Source organism: Protobothrops mucrosquamatus, unplaced genomic scaffold (genome assembly GCF_001527695.2).
Source record: "Protobothrops mucrosquamatus isolate PMUCROS unplaced genomic scaffold, P.Mucros_1.0 scaffold663, whole genome shotgun sequence".
In the NCBI taxonomy this organism is placed as follows: Eukaryota; Metazoa; Chordata; class Lepidosauria; order Squamata; family Viperidae; genus Protobothrops; species Protobothrops mucrosquamatus.
Window position 1 is genome coordinate 196,413 of NW_015386951.1, and position 10,796 is coordinate 207,208.

Sequence of the window (10,796 nt, forward strand, 5' to 3'; positions counted from 1 at the left end):
GCTCTCAATGTACATGCAAAGCAACTGAGTAATAATAATAATCATGTACCAATAAGAGGGGGTAGTAGAGAAGATGAGAAGGATAATAATAATACTACAGCTGTATAACATGGGTAAATATATTTAGATGTTGACCTGAACACTTCTATTCTCTAATTCGTTTTCTTATTTTTTTAACCAATGTGTTTCAAGTGTTAAATTTAGCTAATGCCTATAACATTTTTAGGCATTGATTGACTGACTTGATCTAAACACTACTGCACACAATTTGGATGGATCACATAACCAGCCCTTACTTTGGCTCATTCTTAAGAGCTCCAATTCTCTGTAAATCTATGTGACACATAAAGGACAAAATAGAGAGAGGGCAAGTAACTGATTCTTTGTTGGTTCGCAATGACAACAAGTGTAATGGGAAGAAGGAATATCCTTAAGGGAACTGAAAGAAGAGCCACTATGAAGAAAAAAGGGCAGCTAAAAGAAATCTGAGTTTGGGATAGAACTGCAATCCGAGTAGGAATCTCCCTAGTTCTCAGGAAAATAAAGGGAAGGGGGGGGGGGAAAGCACATTTAGAGTTGCAAGATTCCGTTACTGTAACCCTATAATAAAAGTAGCATTAGCATGCATGACTTTGGTTTCCTAGTTTGTTCTGCCTTGAAGAGCTGACCCTAAGAGATGTACTTAAGATAAATTCATGTCACAATGAGGAAAAAGGGAGATAAAAGTTAGGAATAGGGTAATGATCCATTATTTTATCAATGGTCTGGCTCCAATCACCTTATATCTAGTTCTATATGACCAAGGACATTCTGGATTTCTGATTTAAAAATAAAACCCACTTGGTTGGAAATTGAGGTAACTTTCAAAAACAATTAGCAACGGGAAAAGGGAGTTTTACTGTTCAAAAAAAAAAAAGAACTAATAATTCCTCTGGGTGTGCCCAAAGTAGCTCCATGGATGCTGGCCAATATATTTGCCTCTCTCTTTTTTATAATAAAAATTACACTACTGAATAAAAATGTACTCCATTGCTCCTAACAGCTGCCTGTGGCTGCCAGACAACACATTAAGCTGGCATAGACAAAGTTTAAAATTAAAACCATGAAAGCACTCCAATCTTCCAGCACAATTTTTAATTATATCCAGCAGTATGACATCTTTCTTTAAAAAAAAATAAAATTGAAATTAGTATTTAAAAAAACAAGAGCTGCTTTCAGTATGTATACAATTTTGCTGGAAAACTGTATACAAAAAGATTCCTACAAAAATAGTTCAATTACTCTTGTCTGAAAGTTAATAAACATAAATATTAAATGTAGTTAATAGGTTTAATTTTTATATTATTCAGTCTGACGATCCCAAACATTATTCAAACAATTCTTTGTTTAATGATAGAAAAAGAGAGGTAGCAATAGCAATAGCTCAGGCTTATATACCACCCCATTGCGGTTTACTGCATTCTCTGGGTGATATACAATGTCAGCATATTGCCCTCAACAATCTGGGTCCTCATTTTAACGAGCTCGGAAGGATGGAAGGCTGAGTCAATCTTGAGCCAGTCAGGATCGAACTCCAGGCTGTGGGCAAAGTTTGTCTGCAAAATTGTATTTTAACAACTGTGCAACCAGGTACTACAATGCTCCCAAATATATTCATATATTTTGTATGATGCAGATGGAAATTTTATCTGTTGCTGAAATCTAGTTATAAACTAATGGATGAATTCCCAATGTCCTGCCTTCATAGCTTTTGCTATGTTACTTCTGATAATTTAAGATCTCAGAAAGATTATAGCAAATATCTTATTTTGTCCGTTTTACCATGACAGTAAGGGAGAATACTTTCCTTGGCTTCATCCTAATTAATAAAACGAAATAACTTACTGTCAGAATAGAGAGCAGTTCTTTCACACCACACTCAGGTTTTAAACGCTCCTTGAACATTCTGATGGTTGGATGTTTCAAATAGTAATAAGAAGCAATGCGGCCATACGTCAGAGGTTCAATACCACGGTCATCCTATCAGACATTAAAAAAATACACATTGGATATAGAAGTAATGCAGAGTGTACATGAGAGGAGTTAAACACATTTTAGACGTTATATCAGAGGTGCATATATATATATACAGTATATACGCACATATATATGATACAATTCTTTTCTCAAACTGTTGGATGAAGTATAAATTAACCTTACCTCTCCAATTTTAATGCAGTAGGAGTATTCCAGATCAAGAAGGGATTTCTCAACAAGGTTGGAAAGAAACTTGTTCATGTTATCATGGCTCACATCCTCTAAGTTATAGTAACTGCATAAATGAAAATAGGACAGATTTAAAAATAAATATTGTTGATATGCAAATAACAATATAATGTAACACTGCCCAGCATGTACATGCAGTGTGGAATGTCATTCATTTTAGGTGTAAATCAGCGGGCACTTTAAATATTACATTTCCCTGCCTGTAATTTAGAATACTCGAGGGAATATAATTGAGATAAAAGAACAAGAAGTTCTATTTTCCCTTAATTTGCTGGATTGAAACTGAGAGACTGAGAGTTCTAGGTATGAGAGCCAACTGGGTGACTTTGAGTCAGTCATTTTTTTTCTCACTTCAACCCACTTCATAGAGTTGTTGTGAGGAAAATAGGAGGCAGGGATACAGGTAGTCCTCGATCTACGAATTGAGCCAGAAATTCTGTTACTAATTAAGACATTTCTTAAGTGAGTTTTACCTCATTTTATGACCTTCCTTGCCACAGTTGTTAAGTGAATCACTGCAATTGTTAAGTTAGTAACACAGTTTTGAATCTGGCTTCCCCATTGACTTTGCTTATCAGAAGGTTACAAAAGGTGATCACATGACCCCGGGACAATACAAGTATCATAAATATGAGTCAGTGGCCAAGCATCTGAATTTTCATCACATGATCATGGGGATGCTGCAATGGTCATAAGTATGAGAAATGGTCATAAGTCACTTTTTCAGTTCTGTTGTAACTTTGAATGGTCACTAAATGAATTGTTGTTAAGTCGAGGACTACCTGTACTATGTATGTACTGTACACTGCCTTGAGTTGAACAAAAATAAGGATGGGATAAAAATCAATTAATCAGTGTTCCACCTTAGGCATGAAAATCAGTCGGGGGGATTTTGAATCAGTCACTCTCAACCCAAAGCATTTCTCAGGTTGTTGTTGTGAAAATAGGAGGAGGAAAGAGTTATTAATTATATTTGCTGCCTTTAGTTGTTTATAAAAATAATAAAGCCAGGATAAAAAATAAATGAATGAATCAAATAAATACATTTTACAATATGATCATTTCACCGTAAAGCTATATTACAACTGACAGAGATATATGGATGCTTTCTGGTTATCATTCTATGTGGATTTTCAACAATTGGGAAAACACAGAATGATCAGTACCAGTCATAATAATCTTTTATAATTTTATTGAGAGTTTTACATAATTAAAAGATAAAGGAGATCAAATATATGAAAGAAAAAAGGTAAAAGTGCTAGAAATACATTAAAAGAGAAAGAGAAAAAAGTAAAAGTTAGCAGCAGCCTTGGATCTTATTTACAGTTGCAAACAAACTTTTATCATTTCTTCCCCTTTAGAACTACATTATAGTTCCCGTCTTCCCATATTCAACCTCTTTTAATCAGCAAACCCAGAAATCTTCAGTTAACTTTTATCCAATTCTAACAAAAATCCATAAAAGATTTCTAGTCTTTTATAAAAGCACTTATTCTTTTGTTCCTTATTAAGCAGGTCAGTTTTGCCATCTTTGCAAGTTCTGCCATCTTCACAATCCACTCCTCAATAGTGGATACTTCTGTACTTTCCTGTCTTTATGTCTTGCTGTACGTTCATAATGATTTTTCCATAAATGTCTTTATTACTTTAGATGTGTGTGTTTTACTAAAATGCATGTGTCAAATACTGTAGATTATGTATTCCCAATTATTTTGATTCTGAATTTGTATTGTTTGTGCTCCCTGTTACAAGAGCACCATTTGGATAAAACTTAGCAAAATGTTTTGAGAATAAACACTGTTCAAATATATCAGTTTATGCTTGCTGCCAAATGTAAGTAGTTTCTTTTAGCTCCAAGTGGCTTCCTTTAGCTATCAAAGAATGTATTTACTGCACAATTTGCTATAAGGTAAATTTGCTATTTGAGGGGACGTGTATAACAGTTATTTTATGAAAGGTTACAGCATGCATTTGATATATCAATATGTAGTTTGGAAACAAATTGTACAAACGAAAGATCTTTTATAAATGCTTGGCTCCCAGATTTCACACACTACCTTAATACTTTCATATAAATATCTCTATATATTATTGTGCACTAAACTACTAAGGCTGATGCATTTCATATTTCCACCATGTTTCCCCACTTCTGTGAATTTGTTGTCATTCACTTTCCATAGCAGCTTACAACTTCTGCCATTTTATTTTACTGTTATATATTTTATCTCCCCCCCAAAAAAAGTCTTGATAAAATTCTTGATGTACGATGATAAAATAGTCTTGCATCTTGAAAATAACCTCTACTAAAAAAACTGCAGTTGAACAATTCTAGCATTTAGCATAGTTAGATCATTTCCTTTGGGACACTGAGACTATGGCCAAGGAAAGGGATGGATTTTTTTTACTTTTGTTCGAGATAACTGTAAGAACATTTTTAGTTTTTTCAGTGAAACAATCTATTTACATATAAGGAGACAGATTATGAACTGTGTTTTTAATCATGAATCACAAGGATGTTGCTTAAAACTTAATGGTGTTCATAACTGTCAATACTGTACATTTATCGTACATTAGTACAAGTATTATCTACATTCATTATAATATTTGTACAAAATACATGCTTTTAAACAAATCTATGTTTGCAATACAATTCTATTTATGATTTTTCAGAAATTAAATCCATTAAATTCAAGGCAACTGATTCTGAAATAAATTTGCTACCAAGACTGAAACACTATACACTGAATACTTTGTACTCTATAAATTAAGTAGTAATATTTGAACATATTATGATTTGATCCTCTATAAAAAAATAACGTTCTCCTTATATATACGCCCATGTAATTTTGAGATTAATTTCTGCTAATACTTCACTTAATTTCAACAGTGTCAGGGAGAGGTGTTAATTGCAATGGAAGATAATTTTATATCATAATATTCAATTGCATTTGACTAATTCAGTACATAGACAATTAAATAAATTATGAACGTTATTGTGGAGCAATATATCACACCCTCCTCCTCTGAAAACCGCAAGGCTACAAAACAAATAATGAACCATGTAATAGAATAACATTCTTTTAAATAGAATAAAACAGACTGATGAGTACATAGAAATCCTTGAATAAATCTTCTAGTTTCCCAACTTGAAGAGAAAAAACTAAAGTGCCAGTAGGAAATCCAACTGAATCAAACTTTTCCTAGGTTTTATTCAAACACCATAACATAGGCAAATAAGTTGAATTTTTCTTCCTCAAATACCCCAGGTCTGCCAATTTAGAGGGACTCTTTAGAATAGATTTGGGCACGTGTGAGGGTGAAGAGTAAAAGCATATCCCTGCAACTAGAGGCTTCCTTGCATAATGTTAGATTTAATTCTTTGACCACGACTCTAAACAAACCTATAAATGAGTTATACCATTTTCATTCAGTAGGACTTACTTTTGCATAAACATGCACTAGATTTCCAACTTAACACAGGTTTTTTTTTAAAAAACAAACAAACAAACAAACTTCTATCCTGTCAAACAGGAATCCAGCTAGAAAGATTATCCACCCTACTATTATCACTTTTGTGCACTTTAAATGTTCATATGTTCAAAGCTGCATAAAGCTACACTATATATCACCCTCCCCCTTTTCTGGGTAACTGTATTATCTAACTATTTAATTGAAGATAAAGAATAAAAACAATGCAGTTTCATGGTCCCTGCATTGAATCATCTAGTCATTATTTCCCCTCTGCTGCAAACAGACAGCCCTCCTTTTTTGTCAGCACCCCATTTCATTTATTTCTCAGTGAAAACCAGTTTCACAATAATTGACTTGTCAGGAGCTTTAATTTATGAGGCTGGGCTCTGTAAGCTTTCTCCTATATTCTGCTCAACCTGCACACAAGCAAGGTTGAATATTTACAATGCTGTTAACAGGTGCTGAGTTGTTTAATGATTCTAATAGCCAGAAGCGTACTGAGAAAGCCAGCGGGATCACAATTACAGGCTGTTTGAACACAACAATTACTCGTCCCCTGAGAGGTGTGAAAGTCAAAGGCAGTTTTATACTAACAGCATCTAGCACATGGACTAGACAGGGTAACTTCCATTAGTTGCCCATTGGGGAACAATGCAATAACAAACTCCAAGGTACCATAAAAATTTACTAAGTGTGTAAGGTTTAAATAATCAAAACACTAAAACAGCTACCCTTTTTTTCTGACTGGCCCTGAAATAACAGATGACAACAAAAACAAACCACTAAAACAGCACTATCCAAAATAACCCTTTCACACATACTCACACACACAAAAAGAACTATTTTTTCTTATATAAACAAGGCTGGAATTTCATCAGCTGAGAAACAGAGACGTGCAGAGACATAAAATGTAGATGAAGTTACAAAGACCATTTTGGGTTTAATGTGGATGATGGTGGCAATAGCTTCCTGTTTAGTTTATGTAAACCTGATCCACAATCTCCCTGGGAAATTTTTCATCAGCCTTGAAATGGCTCTGCTAAAACTGTCAGGCCAGTAAGTCATTTGTTACAAAACACCATGCTTTTTAATGTTCGGATTATATGGTAGAAGCAATGACACAGATAATGAAAGCAGATTCCAGAATATTTTTTAAAAAAAAAATCTGCTTCCATTCAAAGAATGTTGTGGAGAAAAAAATCCCACAAGAACCTAGTTCATTATTATTATAATTTTCTTGAAGCTTAGAAATCTCATATAAGCAACGTAAACAGCTATCTTAACACACGGTGTCCCATTTTATTCACTTAAAACATTTTCAATATCATTCAGTTTAGGTGAGACTATTGATAAAAATTGGTTTAACCTCAGGCCAGAGATAGGATGCTTGGACAAAATATGCTATTCTAAGCATAGCCCTGATAGATGAAACACTGGGGAGATGACCCAATCAATGTCTTTTCTGTATCTAATCCACGAGTTGTGGTTCAACACGCCTCAATGGGTAGGAAATTGGCACTCCCTGGAGAGCTATTTCATTTACAAGAGAAAAGAGATTTCTGCCATTAATACATCGAATGGCCATTATTATCATTTTTTTTTTACTGGTAATCAAAATGGAACCAAACTGTAGAGTTACTTTTATCTGACCAATACAATTTGTTAGGCTGTCTGCAAAACCAGACATGCTTTGAAGGCCTCAATGATTTAGATATAAGTTTATATATAAAACTGTTGTCTTATTTTATTTGAAGCAGAAATTGTTTAGTTATTTTAATTATTTGTCGACCTGTAGAATATTGGCCAGAGATTATAGTCAAAATTACTTTCCTATTATACTTTTGCTTTCATAGAATATCTCATATAACTACAGAACGATACTTAAACAACAAATTATGCTGCACAACTGTACAGCTCCTTATGCTGCACTCAAAGAGGCTCTGAAGTGTTGGGAGACCATCCAAATAGCCATAAGAGATGTTAGGCAGAAGTGGAAAAGGAATATGAAAAAAAATATTTTCCCATTTTCTATTGGACTTCTACTGGACTTTGGCTTGGTTACCTTTTTAAAAGGAGAGCTTTTCTGTTTTTAGCATATTTCCTCTAGCTGAATCCCAGACATAATAAATAGAAAGGACAAAAACAGAAATATTAATACATCTTTCTGACATTAAGTTTAGTATTAAATTGTCACTATTAATGTTTGCAAATGAATTTGCTGCCTTATCATCTTTTTTACATCTTTCCTAAATCAAAGAAATTGGAGAGGAGTTTTCATTGCCAAACAAGACTCTTTTCTTTACATCCAAAGATAATTATACATGATGATTTCTACTCTGGTTTCTTCTCCTACACTAGTGTGTGACTCCATAAACGCAGAGGGTATTATGCTCCAGCCAAAAAATACTTCAGGGAAGAAAGGGGGGTGAGTAAGTTATGGCATGTTCAGATAATGGCACACATTACAAAAAGTGCTCTGCATATAGTGTCTTTGTTTTTCCTATAACTTGACATAAATTTCATTTTTAAAACAAATATTAAGAAGCATTAGCAAAAAGGGAAAAAGGAAGTGTTGACAATACTGTGATCAAAAGTACATTTATAAAGGAATTGAGTCCCATTAAAATTAATGGCATTTGCCATGGTGTTACTCTGCCAGATCCTTATGACTGAGAACAATGAAGATGAATGCCTAACATTCCATTTACTAGCACATACGATTGTTTAATTCTAGAGGACAGCTATTTATCTAGAACTCAACTGTTAAAGAAGGGATGGGAGAGAGAATACTTAAAACACATTACGGAGTCTGTGTCTCTACTAGCTCATTCCTTTCATAATTAGGATGGTGCCAATGGATGAAGTCCTTGAATTCTATCTATTCACTCTGTCACAAACACACTTTCTAGTGTTTTAGCTCATTTGTTACTACTTGCCCAATTTGCATCTTAGATTTTAGCAACTGGTGACATTTAAAACTATATGAAAATCGGCTTGCACACCGGATGACTACATATGAACATAGCAGGGTATGCATGGAATATTCACTGTAACAAGCATTTTATCATTTATGTCAAATTCATATAGGTCCTTAATATAGCATCATAAGATAGCAGAGAATGAAACTAACTAGCTGGTTAGTATGCCAGGAAAAGCTGGACAGCAAAGCATTAGTGTGAGAATTATTACTCTGAAGCATGCCTAAACTGACTTATGGACCGCTCTGCCTGATAAAATCGCTATTTATATATATTTTTACATCCCTGATGGGCTCTGTGCAACTGCTAAGAAAGATTCATATCTAGACTTTATATTCTGGTCCTATAAAATGTTAATTACAATTAAAATTGGGAAGGCTTTCTATTGAAGCCAGCAGTTCTATTTTGACTAAGAATTAAACAAAATAATTTTTGATAAAACAGACATAGAAGCTTGTGCAACATAAGCAGACCAGTATATATGTACTGTATATGCATATGAGTGTGTATGTAAATATGCATGTGCGCACACACAAACACACACAGACACAAATACTCACTACTTAATGGCCATACTGGCTGAGGAATTCAGGGAGCTGAAACCCGCCCAGCTGGCTTAATACTATATTAAATGGATAAGAGGATGGAATAGATCTTTGGAAATTCTAAATCAAGATAGAAAAAAAGTGAAGCAATGGACGAATACCATCTAGGAACTGATTGCCAGAAAGACTGAACACCAATTCCCCCCCCCCCATATAAATATGAAGTCTTTCTAGATAGTAAGTTGTGTGACATATTTTAAATTCAATAGGTAGACATCCATCTGCTCAACAGGCATTGTTTTTCTTTCTCTTGAGATTTGATGTACACCCTCAAGATCTGTTCCAAAGGTTTGGGGCACTGTTTCTATTTAACAAAACACATAATTGGCTTCTGCTCATTAGAATGATGCTGCCAATTCAGAGAGAATAGAAGCCATTATGCTCATTTCCTGTGGGTTATAAATTGCACCTTCAGACAATTCTCAAGAATGATAAGCTTGTGCATAGTTTGATAATGATTTGGGGGGGAAATGTTTGAACATCACACAAAAGTAGCAACTCTCTTCATTAGAGTTGCCCAACCCTTTCCAGGTTCCCGTGCAAGCTTTCTGCTTTAAATATCATATTAATTCTATCAAATAGATTCCTTAAACTAGTGGCATCCTTTTTTTTTTAGGCTTGTACAGAAGGCTGAAAAAGTCAAGTTTCTTTCATAAACATCAAAGAGGTGCTGTGTTGCTTCTTCTGAATCACTTGAAAAGTGTGCACAGCCCTAGGGATTCTAAACAACAGACTGGCAATTCTATAACAAAATACACACTATCCTTGCCTTTGTTCTGAGAATTAAGTCCTATATGGAAAATTAAAAAGTACTAAAGTGGAACTGAATATTTAATGAAAGAATCTCATTCCAGAGGACCAATTTATGCTTATATTTTATTGAAATCAAGACAGCATAAACTGATAGCAGTTCATTTTTTTATATATATAAAATGTTATGTGCTTTGACATTGAGTCAAGATTACTTTCTTTTCCTAGCAAATACTGTATTGTAATGATTTTTTTTAGTATTTGGTACTAGTGTTTAATATTTTGTTCTGCAAACAAACATGGTTTTAATTATTGGTTAAAAGTCAGAAAAGTAAAAAGTATCAGAGAATGCTCTCAAGTTCATACTGTATTAAATTATTTTTGGAGTGCCAAATCTCATATTTATTATAAGGGGGTAGGAAATATTTAGTGGCCAATGAATGCATTCATATTTTTTTTAAATAGATACAAATTGTCAATTATATATGTGGGAAAGGTTGGGTATTTCAGGAATTTGACAGCTCCTAGTTTTAAAAAAGGGTGAATCTGGGATTATAGATTGCTGTAATAGTAGATTATCACTACTATTCTCTCCTCATAGCACTGACTATCTTGAAATACATTTTTTCTACAGATCAAACTGTCTGTACCAATAATACAGTTGTTCTGGTTTTTCAGATAGTTGCTTCCCCAACATTGTGGCTGATATGGCTGAGTACTTAGCTCT

At 33.9% G+C, this 10,796-nt stretch overlaps 1 protein-coding gene across 1 annotated transcript in view; it reads right to left on the reverse strand.

The window, feature by feature from the left end:
- ASCC3 (activating signal cointegrator 1 complex subunit 3) overlaps positions 1–10,796 on the reverse strand; it is a gene marked incomplete at its 5' end in the record, with an annotated part of 204,773 nt that overhangs the window by 47,465 nt on the left and 146,512 nt on the right. Inside the window, 2 exons of the mRNA XM_015818005.1 lie at positions 1,885–2,019; positions 2,200–2,311. Coding sequence (XP_015673491.1) covers positions 1,885–2,019; positions 2,200–2,311 — 247 coding nt within the window. The remainder of the gene's footprint in view (positions 1–1,884; positions 2,020–2,199; positions 2,312–10,796) is intronic.